The sequence below is a fragment of the Protomyctophum parallelum genome, assembly GCF_964188405.1.
Source record: "Protomyctophum parallelum genome assembly, chromosome: 3".
NCBI lineage: Eukaryota > Metazoa > Chordata > Actinopteri > Myctophiformes > Myctophidae > Protomyctophum > Protomyctophum parallelum.
Window position 1 is genome coordinate 46,227,308 of NC_139698.1, and position 19,486 is coordinate 46,246,793.

A 19,486-nucleotide genomic window follows, 5' to 3' on the forward strand; every position below is an offset into this window, starting at 1 on the left:
TACGTCAGCTTACATGAAAAAAGTGTGACATATACGATGTAGTATTGAAGTTCCCACTTGTAAAAGAGACGCAGTCTCAATGTGTTTTTACTGGTTAAATAAAGGTTTAAATAAAAAAAGAACGAATTAGCACTGTGCACACATTTTTCGTCACACCCGGCCCGAAAACATCAATTAAAAAAACTGTCCATATATGGGCATTCCCAGATCTGTAGTTTCAGCGCAACCTCGCCCTCAGGGCGTCTACTGGTTATCTCAAGGGCATTCCATTTCACATCATCACAGTTTGTTACTAGAATGATATTTGTCCTTCATAATAATTTTTGCCCTGATAAGGAAACATTCAACATTCACCATACCAACTTTGATGAGGCAGTATTGTGGTGTTTTAAAAACATGTTTTCTTTTTTTTAGATACACCGTATGTGTGCCTTCTTTTTCACATTTTATTTGACAGCTACTGGATATTATATGCTTTTCCATGTGCACCTTTTGATACTGCTGTGCTGCTTGGACATAGCTGGTTTCTGCCCGACAGCAGAGATATGTAAGTGATAAATCGAGAGATCAATGTCACTTCAGATACTTGTAGCCACTCAGTCCGATTTATACATGGTCGTCTAAAGGGACATCAATAGCATTTACTGGTCCGACCTGCACCCACCGTCCAACACAATAGGCAGTTCTGCTTCCCCGAGGAGCAGGTCATCTTCTCCCAGCGAGTTCACAAAGTTAGGGATGTTGAAGTGAGCAATGGTCTCCGTGTCTGTCCTGTTCCCTGACATGGTGGTCACATGCAAGAGGGCCATGCCCTCCGCCTCCTCTGCGTAGCTGCTGCAGGGCCTGTTGGAGCCACCATGACCCAGTCCACTCTTAGGCCCTGCCCTGGCACCAGCTGTGGTGGCCAACCGGGTTCTCGAATCCCCCTGTTGCTCTTCTCTGACGTGACACTGAAAAGGGGAATTGTCCAGCAGCGGGCGGGAGGGACAAGCCGGGTTGTCGGCAGGAGGGCTGAGGTCCTCTATGCTGCCGGTCAGACGTGCACGCTTGTCACAGGCCTCGGTCGCTCTGCATGGAGAGAGGACAATGCTTTGTTGTGGCTAAATTGCAATAATGACTTAATGTTTGAATGAATGAATATTTTTTTGTCAGAATTAGAAATAAAAAGACATGTGGTACAGTCGGTCATTAAGGCCAACACAAAAAAGTTCTGGGGACTTTGAGAGAGAGTGAGAAAATTGCCAGCAAACAAAGGTCTTTTTCGCATGTAATTGCCTCTCCACAGACAATGTCATTTTCTGTGAAAAGGACATTGTGTTCTGACTATTTTCACACTCCCCTTGGATTGTTGAGCCATGCACCTCAAAAGTGTGCAGGTGTTCTGTCCTGGGAAATTGCAAGTGTAGTTGTGCCAGTACTGTTCCTAAAGAAACGTTGTGGGCTCGAGTAGCAGTGTTTTATATGACTTTTTTGTTTTGGGGGTTGCTCTATAGTTCAGGTCAGGCCATTACTATAGTCTGGTTGCATTGTTAAGCCCAAACCACACCAATGGGTCGCCATCAACCAAACGTTTGCGTGCATGTAGACGCAAGCAACCATTGAATTGAACCAATTGAATCACTTGAGTTGACTTGCGTCTACATGCGCCACCATGCGCCAACGTGCAACAGGACATATCACACCACTGGGACGAACTCTAAAACCGTTTTGTTGCGTCTCTGCCCATTGGTGTGGTTTGGGCTTTAGGCAACCAATAGCTTTAGGCAAATAGCTCAATAATATACAGTCTGACGCTACATCTTTAGTGACATTGAGATGTTGGAGAACCAAGAGGTGCAAGCATAGTAAACATTACATCTGTGTGAAGTGAGGGGCGCTCTTATCATAATACATCATCTCATTCTGGCCAATTACAATTTGCGTCCTCACTTTTGTCTTCAATGTTTGTATTTACACACTTTTGTCTTCAATGTTTGTGTTTACACACTTTTGTCTTCAATGTTTGTGTTTACACAGACCCTCAAAGCTGGACAAAATGGCATTGAAGGACTTAGGAAATGAATTAGAAAAGACACTGAGTGAGAAAATCATTCTTCATTTTCATACACATGTAACTGTGCTGTGCCTCGTGTCATGCGAGTGTTATTGCATTCGATGATCACAGCCTTTCTTCCTGCTGTGTCTGTCTAGTCAGCTTTCTCTGTCATTTCTAGGATCTGGCTAGTATCTCAAACTCTCTTCCATAATCAAGTAAATGAGCATATCAACTTCAAGTTCACCATAAAGAGCAAGCTGAATAAGAGCTGGACCTAACTATAGCCCTCAATCAATTGAGTTGGGTTCCAGATAGTACCCATGTTCTTTGCTTAGTTTCAATTTACGTTTCTGCCAACTAAGCAGCAACATAAATAGGCTTTGACCAGTTCCATTTACAGTAGGAATAATTTGTGAAAAGTGAAAATGGCAATTCCGATAAATCATTAAAGATTTGGGCAATGCTGTCTCGAGAGACTATACAGGTGGATGGATAATGCCAGCTAAGTACATTTGTAAATAATGAGTCATTGTTTTTGCAGTGTTCTGCCCACCAGAGCTTTAATCCTGCCCTCAGACAATAGCCAATACTGCTACTAACCCTGTAATAATGATGTCCTTGAGCGCTTTACTGTGAAAACAGAATAGAACACGACGAGGTGGTGGTTGAATCCCAGATGACAAATTATTTTGTAAAAATCATTTGCCCTGAGAATTTGTTATGACAGACCTAGAAAGAAGTGGGTGTGCCAATGAAAAGGAGTCAGCTGCATTTATTTTCAATGGAGGACGGCAACAAAAACATCTGACGTTTGTTACAAAGCTACAAATAACTTGTATTACTATAACTGTGTAGCTTTGTAACTTTGTACAGATATGCGTAGCCATCTAAGAGAGGCTTTGTCTCGTATATGAGGAGACTGAGGGGCTGTGCAGCCTCCAGCTTTTCACCAGAGGAGAAAAACTGTTTTAACTTTTTAAATCCAAAATTAGTTAATAGCACAGGCAAACAGAGCTGAAATTGACATGTAAATATGAAATAAATGCTTAAAGATGTACAGTAGCTAGTTGTTAGAGAATGTTAAGAGTCCACAGAAATTAACCTTTCAAGCCTGTTTTCTCAACTCCCTGTTTTCTGTAAGACATTACTCTATGATCCATTTCCAATATGCCAATTTGAAGCTATGATTCCCTGCTTGCATATGACATGAAAAAACGAAAATGGAAAAACAATCCAATGAATCAGCCCCGGTTGGTCACATAATTCTACAGTATTCTCTGTTGAACATGGTGCACTCATGGTGCACTCATGGTGCACTCAAAGCTCGTAATTAAATCATCAACAATCATTTACAGTGAACGAAAAGACGGAGGCAAATTGAGAGAGAGAGTAAAGGGAGAGGTTGAGACCGAAAGAGAGAGCGTAGAATATTGCTTTCCAGAGTTTGGAGGTACTCTCAGACTTCAAACAATCAATCTGAGTGAAATACTGCAATTACTAGTGCGCTCTCTCTCTCTCTCGGTGTGTGTGTGCGTGCGTGCGTGCGTGCGTGCGTGCGTGCGTGCGTGCGTGCGTGAGCCTCAAGTGCCATTTACAGCACTGCTTTCTGATGACTCTGTCCATGGTGCTGAGATCTGCTGAATTTCCAGGATTTGAAGAAGTATTGAATTAAAGAATCGTTTATCAAGAACTGTATTATTTGTCTTACAGCAAATAGTGTTGCTTAACAGCATGTTGTGAGCCTGTAGGGAATATATAATGGATGCACACAATTGGCCCATACTTTGTCCTACATGAGTCTATTAGCGTTTCCATAGTATAATCATTGCTATACAGCAGGGGTTTTCAACCCTTTTCATATCAAGACCCATTATGTATTCTGCATTTGAGCCATTTGATGAGATTTAGCCTCTCAGACCCGTTATCATTGGATAGGATTTTGTCCACAATTCCATGCTGCACCTATATGGTACCTGCAGGTACCATATAGGTGCCCCGATCCATTGGTTGAAAACCACTGCTATAGAGTGCTTGTTCAGTAACTGGGGTCTTGCCATCTCTCCAACCAACCCTTTACTAAACAGAATGGTCTGGACTCGGGATATAAATTTCATCCAATCAGGAGAACTCATAACGGATGAACACGTGAAATGGGAAGGGACTACTAAACAAATAAACAAGCAGGCAAAAGTGGAAATGGAACACAAGCTGATAAATGATATTGAGGGTTCTCTCTCCTGACTGCATGAACATGTGTAACTCACCTGAAAATGAATTGTCTGTTTGCTAAAGAGCTGGATAAATGGGAAGGCCCCTGTTACTGAACACAATATAGAAAATATATACCGGGTCCGGTATATTTTTAAACACAATATTGTTTTTGTTTTAATCATAAAATATCACTTAGAGCATCCTTATAGTGAAGAAGGAGTGAAGTTATGATGTGTTCATATATATGGCAGCCACGGGCAGACTTACTCGGGGTGTGGTGCACCTGTCTTGGTCAGAAGAGTGAGGACAAAGAACATAAAGATGACAAAGACAGCCAGGCCAACCCAGAAACCAATCACGATGGAATCTAAACAAAAGAGGAGAAATTACACAGCAACTGCTCAGTGGTGTAAGAACTTAAGTACTCAGATGTTTAAGTAAACATTATCACTTTTCTCTCAGTATCATGCAGTGTCAGAAATGACATAATATCATCATTTTATACCAGCTTGTGGCAAGTGAAAACCTTTGAAAAGTTTACTGAACTGTCAAAGCTGTTCTACATCTTTATACTAAACATTACCAAACCAAGAACAAAGTAGGCCTACATGGAAATGTCATTGACTGAGATACCATTTCTGATGCTCGAATCTCTTAACACCAACATTGTTCATGTAGAGCAGTTTATTTAGCAGTCTGCTGAAAATGTGTAGTTTTTGTAGAAACAAGCTGCGGAAGTCTGTCCTGTCCGCCTTGGTCGGGATACAAGAAGAGTGCAGGGCGTCTCGATGTAAGAATGTGCCATTTTGTAGAAAAAAAGGGGAAAAAAGAAAAACATTATAGAAAAATGGTCTTAAAAGGATCCCTGGCTAATAAGACAAATATGTCTTAAAACATTATACTTGCCCTCTATAACTAAAATGACAAAATAATAACATAAATATTTTATTTCTTTCATAAATAGAGAATCTTTCACTCAATAGGGACTGCTCCCGTCGCAAGTTGATGATGTCATATGCCCATGTGTACTCTAGCCCGATGGAATTATGGAATGCATATGCTAATAAAAATAACTTAATACTTCCTAAAGTTAATATCATCAAATCAATATTTAAAATATTTTTATTGGCACGTGCATTCCATAATTCCATAGAGCTGGACCACACATGACATCATCAACTTGCGACAGAAGAGTCCCTATTGAGTGAACGATGATCTATTTAAAATATTTATTTATTTTTAGTATTAGAGGGCAATTATAATGTTTTAAGACATATTTGTCGTATTAGCCAGGGATCCTTTTAAGTAAATGCAAAGTGTAGGCTACATGATTTGAACATGCACGGTAGGCTATACATCATTATCAGACTTAAATGTATAGCCTACCCAATTCTTACTCAAGCAAAGTATAATAAAGCTAAGTGTGTGCGTGTGTGTGTGTGTGTGTGTGTGTGTGTGTGTGTGTGTGGGGGGGGGGGGGTAGCCTTATTCTTTCCACCACTGCTGGTGCTAACACGTGTTAATAACAAGATCACCCAACTTGTATTGACACAATGTGCTGCGGTTCATTGAATGAACAGATGCTGTGATACACTCTCACATTAAGATCCCTGACTGCAGTGTAGCCCTACACTAGAGTATCTAAGGCTTACACAACAATGAGACCTATAACACACACACACACTGAGGGCTCAGGCACATCTTCGCGCACAGTCGCGCGGCTGTGCGCGAAGGTGTGCCTGCTGGGACACACAGGCTACACAGTTCATGACTCAATACAACAATAAAATCAACGGTTGAAATTCACTCACCAAGACTATCAGATTACTTTTGATTCGATTCTAAACAAAATTCGTTAAAATAGGAAAGGAGAGGTCGCACAGCAGCTCTATAGTCACGATGCCAAACATACTTTTTATTGGGTTACCAACGTTTCGACAAACAAGTTGCCTTCTTCAGGGTAACATGCCTCTCCTTTCTATTTTAAAGTTTGTCTCCCGTGGTCAGCACCTCCCTACTTTTGGTGTGCGCTCCTACCTTTTTGTTTTGCTTAAACAAAACTCGTTAAAATAAATCTAATATAGTCTTGATCCAAGGCTAACTTTTTCTGGTGTTGGGCATGCAGCTTTTTTTGTGGCGGCGTATGTGCTACTTACATCGATTCGCCTTGAGTCCTTCAAAGGATATGGGTTCCCCGTAGTCATAGTATTCAAATCTCCATTCATACTCAGAATTGGGAGGCGCGGTGGTTTCATTCGGCTGTTTGAAATCAGACATCTCAGTAGAAAGATGATCGAACACTTAAACTATATACTAGAGTAGAGCATCTTGCACCTAAAGTTTGTGGACACAATGCAATCATGCATAAATCCTTTCCCCGTGTCTGCTGTCTGTCACCTCTGCTTGTCCATGCGCGCAATTTTGCCTCTGTCTCATGACACAAATAACGGGAAACTGCGGCCGGGCATTTCTCTCCCCCTCCCTCCCCTCGCCCCTCTATCTCCGCTCCCTCTCTATATTATTAGCGTTAATGTTGTAGGTATTTATGTATTTGTAATATACGTGTGGTTATTTGCTATAGGCAAGACCACTTTTTGAGGTTTAAGTCAATGAGTTGTATAGTTACCTTGCCATGTTGGAACTCCAAAGGTGGACAATAAATCAAAAATAATTGCTATTGCTCCATTGATTAGAAATTGATAATTCAAGATATGCTACTCATTGATTTATCATTTACATGATTGAAAGCTCTCATTTAGTCACTCTTTTAGCACGTAAATGAACACAAACCAAGTTGATTCAGACAATAGAACATCACCAAACCCAGTAGGGCTGTTTATTTTGGGGTTTTTTAAATAAAAATGTTAACTTCAAGTTGTATTGATTCTATTTTAAGATCTGGATCCGGATCACAGTCTGTGGGTCCAGTCCAGTCCTAATAAAAATGGCAAAATCAACTGTCAACATAGGAAGTTAAAAAAACCACTTCACCACTTAACATTAGTGACATAATATGTCAACACATATATACACACATACACGAAAACTCACAAGGCTGGTACAGTTTCAAATTTTATTGTTTGATCAGACCATGATTTCAGTGTGTTTTGAGCTCAGAGTTTATCATTGAGTCCACAACTGCACACGGTCATTGGCAAGAAGGCAATCGTTTAAATAAATGCAGCCAAAAGTGGGGGCGTTTCATAGAGCAGTTTGTTAGCCAGCTAACATTACAGCAAATGTCCCATTAGTTTCATAGCAACGTCATCTTAAAATCCAAGAGAACAGTAATAGAAGATTTTTCAACAGAAATAGTGAACTTACAGTCCTGATAAATCTCCCCCAGATCTAGTATGGTCAAACTTAAAAAAAAAAAAATCCCCAATATGGATCTCTCTGGGCAAAAAACACACAGCTTGCAAGACGTTAAACCACTGTTTAAAGTCTTCCAGTGCAATGTTCTGCCCATCCCATGATTGCAGACAGAGAGGACAGCCCTCTTCTCAGCATAAAACAGAAATCTTTTCCACACAGTTATCTTTTCCACATAGTTTTCCTTAAAAAATATAAAGAAAACTAAACAAAAGAATCTGGCAGTAAATCATGCATTTCTTCACACATTACTTCAAACATCTTAAATTATGCCCATTAACTAGGGTTGTCCCGATCGGATGATCGGAAATCGGTGCCAAAAAACATGATCGGGACATCCCTAGTATCAATATTATATCCTTATCATGATATTAGACTGGAAATTGTCTGTGATTTGGGATATTGTACTATTGTACGATATGGCATAAACGTGTTCTATAAAATATAAATATCGGATCGGGAAAAATCAGTATCGGCAGATGCTCAAAATCAAATGATCGGAATTGGATCGGGAGCAAAAAAACGGGATCGGGACATCCCTACCAATACTATTAACAGTAGTTAATACTGAGGACATACTGAGGAAAGCATCCTCAGTATGTATTTGGGACATTCAAAAAGATGTGTGCGTCTCCGAGAGAGACAAAAACATCCACTCTAATATTATAATGATAGTATGAGCATCCACACTGATGAATGATGTTTTGTAAACATTCTGTAAACATGTCTTGTTTCTTGTTGAACATGACGCCCTGTATATTCAGATGGATTTTGATGGGATCATTCATCAAATCCCTCTGAAAGGGATCCCAATGATATGGTTTCACCACTGTCGATTATAAAACAAAATTCTATTATATTTATCGTTAATAATGAATAATAATTTCTTCCTTAAGAAATGCACCTGAAGAGCCGTTTACCAAAACCCTGACTATACCAGTAATTTACACACTGCAACGTGATGTGAGCTTGTAGATCAGCTGTCAGCGGAACTAAGTATAAATCGCCCGTTAAGTGTGACATGGCAGATGGAATTACTGCTTGATTGCATGAATGCATTAAATACGAATAAATGTTGGGAGGTATGCTGAAATATTGACGGAGGAAAAAAGAAAGAAACTAACCAGCACCATTTCTAATATCTGTGTGCTCAGAGGCTACCATAATGACCTGTATCACTCACTCTAACCTGAGTACACGCAGCCGTTAGACATGACGTGTGCATGATTCAGCTGTTGTGATATTCATGCAGTTGGTCTTTCAGCATCTGAAAAGGAAATTGTAGGTCCTCTGAGGTAATCAGTCTGCCACAAAAACCCACTTTCGTGTCACTCTGGGATAGCTCAAACTAGCTGAAAAACAATAATCCCTTTTGGGAAGCAGGAAATTAGAGAGGGAGCCTGTCTAAACATCCAGGTCATCGAGGACCGAGTTTGGAACGGCTCCTGTGTCGAAGGCTAAGTGTGGCGTCGGGAGGCTTGTCTGCACCAAATGATCTTCTAAAAGCAAATCTTTGATCCCTGGAAAAGTCACTGCCGGCAATGCCGAGTGTCCACAAAACCAGAGGCTCCCAGGCCTTATTGATTCCTCAGAGAGGTTGCATCTCATGATAACATGGATGAGTATGGCCTTCAAGTTTAGTAACTCCTTAATGTCTGGTGGATCCTTGCTCTGTAACGCTCTGTAACACTCCACTGTGCATAGAAAAGTTCCTTTGAGTTATCTTTTAGTGCAGAACTTGACAACCTGGCTCTCTCTCCATCACTCTCTCTTTATGAGTCAACCCAAGGTGACTATAGTTCATCAGCCCTGGAAAGCGTGGATTTCCTCCACACTGAAACCCTGCTGTTTTACAAACCTGTACAGAGGAGAAAAACAGTGGATGAGGAAAAGATCAATCAAATGTATCATAGTTTACTTTAATAATAAACGGGCGTGCTCGTTTTGCATTAGTAATTGCATCAGTAATTGCAATTCAGTACATTGCGATGTGAATTATTAAGTCACTATTGGAGCAATCTGAGAATCCCATCGTCAAATGTTGTGAGGCAACAGTCTGTCTTGAGAGAATACTATTGGAGTTATCCTTTAACAAAGTGAGCCCATTCAGAATACACTATGAAATGTTACATAGAGTAGGTTTACATGAGGACGTTTAACCCCCTTTAATTCTGAATAAAAGTTAAATCCTATCATTTTCAAGGCGCTCCAACTCCAAGGCGTTCATATCCAAGGTGCGCCGAGGAGTTTGCACATAGAGCACATTATTATTTCGTGCATTTTGCAGATTCGAAATCCACACAAATAAACGTGGAGCAGCAGCAGTGATGATGATCCCCCTGATCTGTGAGTGTTCAAAGATCCAACCGTCCCGAGTTGATCATGATCATTCTGATAATTTTCAAACATGTTTGATATAGGCTAGCCTTATGTATCTGGATTCACAGAAAGACAGTGGAGGAGAGGACGCAATGCTGTCAGCCCGCTGTTCAGTGACCGTGATCACACATACACACACACACGCTATATACTTGTATATATTTTATATACTTTTAGGCTATAACTTGCCTACTCCAAGTTGCAACCAAAACGTAGATGAAACGGCTTTGCAGTTTAATTGCATTGATAGCAACTGCAATCAATCTAGTATTAAACAAACAATTTATTATCTGGTAGCCTGTTGCGCCCAGAATATTATGTCATGCCATGATGATGATGATGCGGTTCAATATGTCTCTGTCTCTATGGGTTCAAGCCTGGATTATCATTTGTCATATGATGGTGTATCGTGCAGATAAGTTACATTATGCAATGTACAAGACCACAGATGGGACACGTTGTCAGCCTGTAGAACAGCTCTTACACAATGTATGTGCATTGTGCAAAGACGAAGCAAAAATAAAATAGCCTTGTGAGGCTCGCAGCTCAGAAAAGATAAATGCGATGCCCCCCCCCCTCTCTGTTTACTGCTGTGTGTGTGTGTGTGTGTGTGTGTGTTCAACAGTCTCTCTCTCTCTCTCTCAAAAATAACGATCTCTCTCTCTCTCTCGATAACGAGCAATCCTTGATACAATAATAATTGTGTTGCGTGCCCTGGCCGTGCTGCCTATTTTCACACCCAGACTTTTAATAAATACGAGATAATCACCTTCCCAGCGGAGAATAGGGATGCCACCGAATAATCGATTTTCCGATTAATAGTTGCAGTCTCCGAAATCGATTTTAATATTTCATAATCGAAAAGAAAAAAGGAAAAAAAGGGTTTTTTTATAGCCATAATATTGGCTAATAAGTAAGGCTGCATGATATATCGAACATGTACCTTCATCAGAGTGGAGAATATAAGTATAAATCAAGTTGAGCAAAGCCACTCTTCTCTGCCCCTCTCTCTAACAGACACAGTTAAAGGGATTGTGACATTAAAAAAAAGGTTTTGGAATTGTTCTTGTTTGATAAGCAACTGCAATCAATCTAGTATTAAACAAACAATTTATTATCTGGTAGCCTACAGTGTTGCGCCCAGAATATTATGTCATGCCATGATGATGATGATGCGGTTCAATATGTCTCTGTCTCTATGGGTTCAAGCCTGGATTATCATTCGTCATATGATGGTGTATCGTGCAGATAAGTTACATTATGCAATGTACAAGACCACAGATGGGACACGTTGTCAGCCTGTAGAACAGCTCTTACACAATGTATGTGCATTGTGCAAAGACGAAGCAAAAATAAAATAGCCTTGTGAGGCTCGCAGCTCAGAAAAGATAAATGCGATGCCCCCCCCCCTCTCTGTTTACTGCTGTGTGTGTGTGTGTGTGTGTGTGTGTGTGTGTGTGTTCAACAGTCTCTCTCTCTCTCTCTCAAAAATAACGATCTCTCTCTCTCTCTCGATAACGAGCAATCCTTGATACAATAATAATTGTGTTGCGTGCCCTGGCCGTGCTGCCTATTTTCACACCCAGACTTTTAATAAATACGAGATAATCACCTTCCCAGCGGAGAATAGGGATGCCACCGAATAATCGATTTTCCGATTAATAGTTGCAGTCTCCGAAATCGATTTTAATATTTCATAATCGAAAAGAAAAAAGGAAAAAATGGGTTTTTTTATAGCCATAATATTGGCTAATAATTAAGGCTGCATGATATATCGAACATGTACCTTCATCAGAGTGGAGAACATAAGTATAAATCAAGTTGAGCAAAGCCACTCTTCTCTGCCCCTCTCTCTAACAGACACAGTTAAAGGGATTGTGACATTAAAAAAAAGGTTTTGGAATTGTTCTTGTTTTTTTAGGTTTTCTAATCTCAATTGCACCCAAAAAACATGAACTTTTAACATTCAGTAGATTTTCTGTGATCTGGGGTTTTCTGGCTCAAACAGGTGCTCTGATTTGCCGGCAGTAAGTGACATCACTTACTGCAAATCCCATATATGTCAATGGGATTTGCCAGCAGATGTCACTGTTTCACTGTGTTGCCTGTTTTCATTGTAGCTCAAAAGGCCCAAAAAACCTCAAAGAAAACTTCAGACCACAGAAAATCCACTGAATGTTCAAAGTTCAGGTTTTTTGGGTGTAATTGAGGTCATAACACCTAAAAGAAAAAAGAAAAATAAAAATAAATGAAAATGAATGTCATAAAACCTTTAACGATCGCTTGTTAAGTGCCTGCCAGACAGACAATCAGATGAAATGAAGGCAGGTGTAGAGTAGAGTGTAGACTAGTGAACTGAACATGTTCTCTTTATATCAAGTACTTCATACCAGCCCCTTATGAAACTACTTCTCATTTTCCATCCTGAATGGCACTGAGAAGATCTCCACAAAGGTTTACTCATCAAAACTGATTATAAAACTGTAACCATCAAAGCATGCACTCAACATATAATGGTTATGTGACCATGGCATGTGCATAATATAAAATCTTAAAAGTTTTATCTGATATTGATAAATCGATTAATCGATTATTAATCGCCAGAGCTGTAGATTAGTATTAAACTACGATTGGGCAAATGGTCACTTTGTGGCATCCCTAGCGGAGAAGGGGACCCGCAGCGGGTGAAAATAAATGTAAAGACGTAAACATACAGTATATGCCCGCCCCTATCCAATTGAAGCCTCCCTGTTGCTTGCTTGTTGCTTTGATGTGTAGTGCTTTACCTCATTGCAGATATTCAAGGCTTCAATACCCATGGTAGTGAGATCGAAACCCCACTGCCTCCGGAGAGCTCTGAACATGCTAAATCTAAGGTGCTTATCCTGCCACCCCACCTGTCGGATTGTTCTCTGGCAAGCATTTGAAACCCGGAGGTCCGTAGTTTTCAATAAAAAAGGTGTTTTAATCCACTCTGTCTCGGAATCTGTCATCCATCTTGGATCTGTTCTCGTCTCCCCAAATGAGTGCAACTGGCTGCGCAACCCTGACTGCAGAGACAGAGTGGTTTAAAACACATTTTTTATTGAAAACTACGGACCTTCCGGCAGCTCCGTGAAGGCGGTGGGACGCACGCACGCACACACACACACTGATAAGTTAACACAGTGATACACACCCTTCCGCCAGCTCCGTGAAGGCGGTGGGACCGCACACACACACGTAGCACTTAGAGTCGTGGGGCCTGTGGAGGAACCGGGCCAGCATGTCCTGCTCCGGCCGGCCCTTCTGGCCCGTCCACGTCTCACACGGCTCCGACAGCACATACTCCACCTGGAACCTGTGGAGACCGGTGGTGGAATGAGTAGTCCGTTTCTGTTTTTACTATTTAGTATCAATACTGCAATATAGAAATTACAATTAATATTTTGAAATGTGCAGATCTACAAGCTCTGTAGATCGGCTATTTTCAAATGGCTCAAATGTATAGCGCTGACGTGGTTAATGTATATTTTGTAATAGCAATCAAAATCTACAAAGTAACTAGTATATTTGAATGGCCACACGCAAAAATCTAACGTGACACGGATGCTTTCCTGATTTTAATGGGTTACATCAGGTGCAAAATGCAAATAAACCAATACTGCAAGTGGGCCCCCAAATAATTGGCCAAATATGAAGATTTTATTAATAATATAACATTAATATAAAAATATATATGTAAAGAGAAAACAGGAGGTTAAGGATCTGTCACGTTATTCACATGAATAAAAAAATGGGACTGGCATTGCAAAGATAAGGCAATTTCAGAAATACAATTTATACTGCTGGGTCATAGGCTCATTCGCTAATTTTTACAGAAGCTCCTTTGGGACAAAACACGGCATCGCATTTTGTCATTATGAAAGACAGATGTGTAGGGAAAAAAAAGAGTTAGATTTTGACCCAGCACGCACGTTCGGAGCTGCAGTGCGCTCGGGATGGAGTTATATCATTTTTCACCTGTACCACTCGTTATTGGTTAAAACATCAGATTAATGTAAGAACATTGTTAATCCAGAATGTTTGAAGAATATACAATCTTTCAAAGCGAATGTTTTTAACTCAAATCTTTGTTTCTGCATCCCTGGAACAAAATCTTTTGTGATGGGGGTCGGAGGCCAAATACTGTATACATATAATTCTAGGGGTCCTTGGCATGAAATAGTTTGAGAGCCACTGCCATAGGAACATAGGGTTTTCAGAAAATTGTCATGATTTAGAAGACATTTTGTAGAATCGAGCTCAGGTCTAAATGGGTTCAGTGTTGGCCTGGGTCATTCATATATATTTTTGTAAGTCTGGGTCCCAAGAGTCCCTTCCTAGAAATGCAATGTAGTCAAAAGAACAATATTTCTTCTTGAGAGAGGAGTGAAAGTCATTTCTTTGCTTTCTTAGAAGTGAAACGGTCCCAAATAGAAACTTTAAATCAAATTGATTTCAAGGTTTAAATTTTTTACTCAATGAGTGCACACACACACACACACACACACACACACACACACACACACACAGTAAATCACAACATTCACACACAACATCACACACGCGCGCATCAAGGACTGGTTCTGGGTAGCTATGAGTCATTCGCCACGGGGTGTCGGTCAAAACTCACGTCATTTGACTGCTGAGGTGTATTCTATTCTCAGAATCCTTTTTCACATCCTATTACTCATAAAGACTTCCCGGCTCTGTGACTGCAAACACGCATGCACACCACACACACACACACACACACACACACACACACACACACACACGGAACCACTCAACAAATTACCTCTCATCATTAGCAGCCAGGTCGTCTAGTTCAGAGAGCCACAGAATGTCTCTCTCATGTCGGTTGAAAAACATCAGCTTGATTTTTCTGAAAAAAAACAAAAAAAACAACAACATTATAATTGCCAGTAAAGTAGAGATTACATATCTGGGCTGTATCCTGGACAACAAGCTGACAGGTGAAGGCATGGCAACAAGGGCGATCAAAAAAGTAAATCAAAGAACAAGATTCTTGGGGAGAATATCCTCCTTTGTAAACAAGAGGGCTCTCAGGACATTAGCTGGAGCTCTTATTCAGCCCATATTTGACTACGCCTGTACCTCCTGGTTCTCGAACATCTCAAGGTCACAAAAAATTAAGCTTCAAACCTCCCAGAACAAACTAATCCGACTCCTCCTAGGCCTAGAGCCCATGACCCACCTTTATGCAACACAAAATGGCATAGGATGGCTCCGGGTAGAAGACAGAGTCAAGCAGTTGAAAATGGGGCTGACTTTCAAAATTGTAAATTCAGCCCTGCGCTCTGTGCCCTCAGTCCCCATTTACTTAACCGATTACCTCACAAAGGTGAGCAACTCTCACAGCCACAACACTAGAGGGAGAATAAATAATGATCTGGTGCCACCCGCATATAGAACAAATAGTAAATTCATGCCCTGCCCCCTCAAAACAAACAAATCACTGACTTCCTTTAAAACCGGTCTGAAAAACCTATCAATGTCAGCGGGTCTAAAGGAGAGAAGATGACTGCCCAACCTCCCCATACCCCCCTCCGAGTGATTTATTTGTATTTAGATTTTTTTGGTACTTACACCTGTAAATAGTTTTCGTGTTTTTTAGGTATCTCGATTACTGTTAACATTGTTTTGTGAATGAATGCACATTAAGCTAATCATCCTGTAGGGTGAGTCTAAATGCAGTAGATCACCACCCACCTTACTGTGGCCAGGTCCTGTAGGGTGAGTCTAAATGCAGTAGATCATCACCCACCTTACTGTGGCCAGGTCCTGTAGGGTGAGTCTAAATGCAGTAGATCACCACCCACCTTACTGTGGCCAGGTCCTGTAGGGTGAGTCTAAATGCAGTAGATCATCACCCACCTTACTGTGGCCAGGTCCTGTAGGGTGAGTCTAAATGCAGTAGATCACCACCCACCTTACTGTGGCCAGGTCCTGTAGGGTGAGTCTAAATGCAGTAGGTCATCACCCACCTTACTGTGGCCAGGTCCTGTAGGGTGAGTCTAAATGCAGTAGATCACCACCCACCTTACTGTGGCCAGGTCCTGTAGGGTGAGTCTAAATGCAGAAGGTCATCACCCACCTTACTGTGGCCAGGTCCTGTAGGGTGAGTCGGATCAGTCGAGCCATGGGCGTGAACCCCGTGCCGGCGGCCAACAGGTAGAGGTGTGTGACCTCACGGAGAGGGCGGAGACTGAACGGACCCTCTGGACCGCTGACAGACACGTAGTCACCTAGGAAACCACGAAAAGAGAAGTCGTCAAATGGACACCACGCAACATCACTCTGCAGCTTATATTGCATTATATTCCCAGTCCTAAGTGAACTGCAATGTCCCCGGCACGCTGGCTTTGATTCCGGACGGATCATCATCAACCCCTCTCTCTCTGCCTCTTGTTTCTGTACTGCAGATCATGTTCAGGTGGTCAGGTTAAGTTTGCTGTAGCTCGGGACAGTTCAGGACCTTGCCCGACCATGGGAGGATAGAGGCACAGTTCATTTTAGCATGTTTTGCTTAGCATCAAAAAGATGCCATGCATGCTTCAAGGACAGACTCTCCTGAACTTAAATCTGAAAGGTATATCGTTGCCGTCTCTCCATTTTTCAACCTTTTTACCAGCTGCTATGCAATGGCAAGCTGAGTCTACAATCAATGTGCAAGTTAGTCCAGTAGTAGGGATGCCACAAAGTGACCATTTGCCCAATCGAATAATCTAAAAAAAAGAAGAAAAAAAAAGAAAAAGCTTTTTATTTTTATTTTTTTATCAATATCAGATAAAACTTTTAAGATTTTATATTATGCACATGCCATGGTCACATAACCATTATATGTTGAGTGCATGCTTTGATGGTTACAGTTTTATAATCAGTTTTGATGAGTAAACCTTTGTGGAGATCTTCTCAGTGCCATTCAGGATGGAAAATGAAATCCATTTGGATTTGGGGAGAAGTAGTTTCATATTGGGGCTGGTATGAAGTACTTGATATTCAGGGCGCGTTCGGAAATGCGCACCGGGAATGTGGTCAGTTTGTTGAGTGTGGTGGGCGGTGACGTCACAGAGTGCGTTCAGTGTGCCTTATTTCCGAACGACCACAGCTGTGACGCATTCACACAAATCACACCGGCCAACCCCAGCTTCAGGGTAGGGTCGCTCAGTGCGTGCACTCGGCACACCCGGTGTGCAGCGCACTGGATTTTCGAACGACAACGCACTGAGTGCACTGAATAAACGAACGACAAGAGAGCACACCAGTGCGTTCAGGGCGCATTTCCGAACGCGCCCAAAGAGAACATGTTCAGTTCACTAGTCTACACTCTACTCTACACCTGCCTTCATTTCATCTGATTGTCTGTCTGGCAGGCACTTAACTAGCGATCGTTAACTGTGTCTGTTAGAGAGAGGGGCAGAGAAGAGTGGCTTTGCTCAACTTGATTTATACTTATGTTCTCCACTCTGATGAAGGTACATGTTCGATATATCATGCAGCCTTACATAGAAAAAAAAGAAAAGAAAAAAAACTTTTTTTTCTTTTTTTTCCCCGATTATGAAATATTGATTTCGGAGACTGCAACTATTAATCGGAAAATCGATTATTCGGTGGCATCCCTATCCAGTAGTCCTGTCGTCCAGCTGTTTTCTCATTGGCTGATGTGCGCACCGCAAATATGTCCGGGTGGAAACGAACGACTCAGAACACAATAGTTCTGCCTTAGATAATTTGTGGTTCCTACCTAAACTACTGTGCTGAAACTGATACAGAGGCAGTTATAGCGGAACCCCACAGATAACAATGCAGCTGGTAATTAATTGATTAACATTTAATACATTTTGGCTTGTTTATTTACATATTTATTTTCAATACATCAGTGCTATTGAACACTCTTTTCGTATGTGTGTGGTTTTTACAAATACTGAACCAAGGAAAAGTATTAAAAAGAGCATCCGACAACCTTCTTACTCCATTGGATCCTTAATAAATAGTCCCCCCCCCCCTCTTTATTTCGTTCTTCTTTTTTTCTAACAGTGTATATGATTATTCATTTTCTGCATAGAAGTGTATATTTCTATGTCTTTAAATGTTTTGATGAATTGTGAATGGAGGACGCTTATGTAAACAAGTCTTAGTGCTTTTTCTGGTTTTATGTATTGACCAATACTTTCCTTGAACTGTATCATTCTGCAATGCACAGCTTTGTGTGTACGTCTGTCCGTTTGAGAACAACATGTATGTGACGTCATGATGTTGACAACATCAGATGACATCATTGTGACGCCACGTGATGCAATGCACCGCTTAATCAATCAATGAAATTCTCAGTCAAACCACCTAACTTGTGGTTTGTCCCCCCCGTTGATTAGAATGAAAAAGTCAGATGGAAAAAAGACCTGAGGTAATGACAAGACAATAAAACTAATAAAAAACAACAAAAAAGTCTGTGCCTCTTACCAATGTTCAGTCTGTTGAGATGAGGGGTGAAGACACCGTCAGGGTAGACTTTGATCATGAGAAAGAGGTGGGAGTCCTGCGTGGAGTCTGGCGAAGCGGCCGGTACAAGCCTCTCCTCCACAGGAGTATACGGCTTCACCACGACACTGTCTGGGACACGGAAGACAGAGGACAGAGCTGCTGTGACATGTCATGCCAGACTATGCGGGGAACACGCATGACCTCTGTTTTGTCTTTTGTGGTGACCATGCATGTTACTAGAGGTTCATGTGACACGGTAAAAAGTACAAAATAGGCTCTACGCACAGCAGCCATATCTACTTTATTTCCTTCACATGTGTCACGCCAGGGCTCCACTGGGCGCGTCTGCGTCGCGTCTGCGTCGCGTCTCCGTCAGCGTCGGGAATGTGCCCTTTTAATCAATGGAGGGTGGCTCCACTGCCCGCGTCGCATCGCGTCTCCGTCACCATAAAATTGAACCGGTTCGTTTTTTGACGCACGCACGCGTGACGCAACGCGCCCAAACGCGCCCAGTGGAGCCCTGGCGTTACCAATTATGCTAATTAAGGTTGTGGTCCATTCTGGTCGACTCTGGTAGAGTCAGGGTACTGAATGTTGATATTGTGCATGCACTGGAAACACTCTGCTACACCAGTGGGCCTCAACATGGAGTCCAGGGACCCTATTGTTCCTTGAGCGGGTTCCAAATGGCCCCTTACAGGTGTGTAACTCTGAGGCCCTCATTTATCAACGTGGCGTACACCAAAATATGGGTGCACGCAATTTTCGGCATTTATCATTTCTGCAAAACCTTGAACTTGCGTCACTCCATAAACGTTGATTATTTATGACTGCCTTGCCAGCCAGGTTATCTCTCATGCGGTGCAGGGCTGCAGGCATCATAACACTCACTCACCCACCCACACTCCCACAGCATGCAGCATACAGCAGTGAGCAGCATGGGAGCGCCTTCATCATGTAGCC

At 41.6% G+C, this 19,486-nt stretch overlaps 2 protein-coding genes across 2 annotated transcripts in view; both read right to left on the minus strand.

The window, feature by feature from the left end:
• Nucleotides 1-641: 641 nt before the first annotated feature.
• Nucleotides 642-6,523, minus strand: mrap2a (melanocortin 2 receptor accessory protein 2a; the record flags this gene model as incomplete). Its single annotated transcript, XM_083762178.1, has 3 exons — nucleotides 642-1,068; nucleotides 4,514-4,613; nucleotides 6,403-6,523. 3 exons carry the CDS (start codon nucleotides 6,521-6,523, stop codon nucleotides 642-644), a joined length of 648 nt encoding a protein of 215 aa, XP_083618304.1.
• Nucleotides 6,524-7,411: 888 nt separating this feature from the next.
• cyb5r4 (cytochrome b5 reductase 4) overlaps nucleotides 7,412-19,486 on the minus strand; it is a 31,782-nt gene continuing 19,707 nt past the window's right edge. Inside the window, exons 12-17 of the mRNA XM_083761689.1 lie at nucleotides 18,503-18,652; nucleotides 16,137-16,287; nucleotides 14,817-14,903; nucleotides 13,176-13,337; nucleotides 9,413-9,476; nucleotides 7,412-9,357 (exon numbers count right to left, since the gene is read on the minus strand). Of these exons, the coding sequence (XP_083617815.1) occupies nucleotides 9,422-9,476; nucleotides 13,176-13,337; nucleotides 14,817-14,903; nucleotides 16,137-16,287; nucleotides 18,503-18,652 (605 nt within the window). The 3' untranslated portion in view covers nucleotides 7,412-9,357; nucleotides 9,413-9,421. The remainder of the gene's footprint in view (nucleotides 9,358-9,412; nucleotides 9,477-13,175; nucleotides 13,338-14,816; nucleotides 14,904-16,136; nucleotides 16,288-18,502; nucleotides 18,653-19,486) is intronic.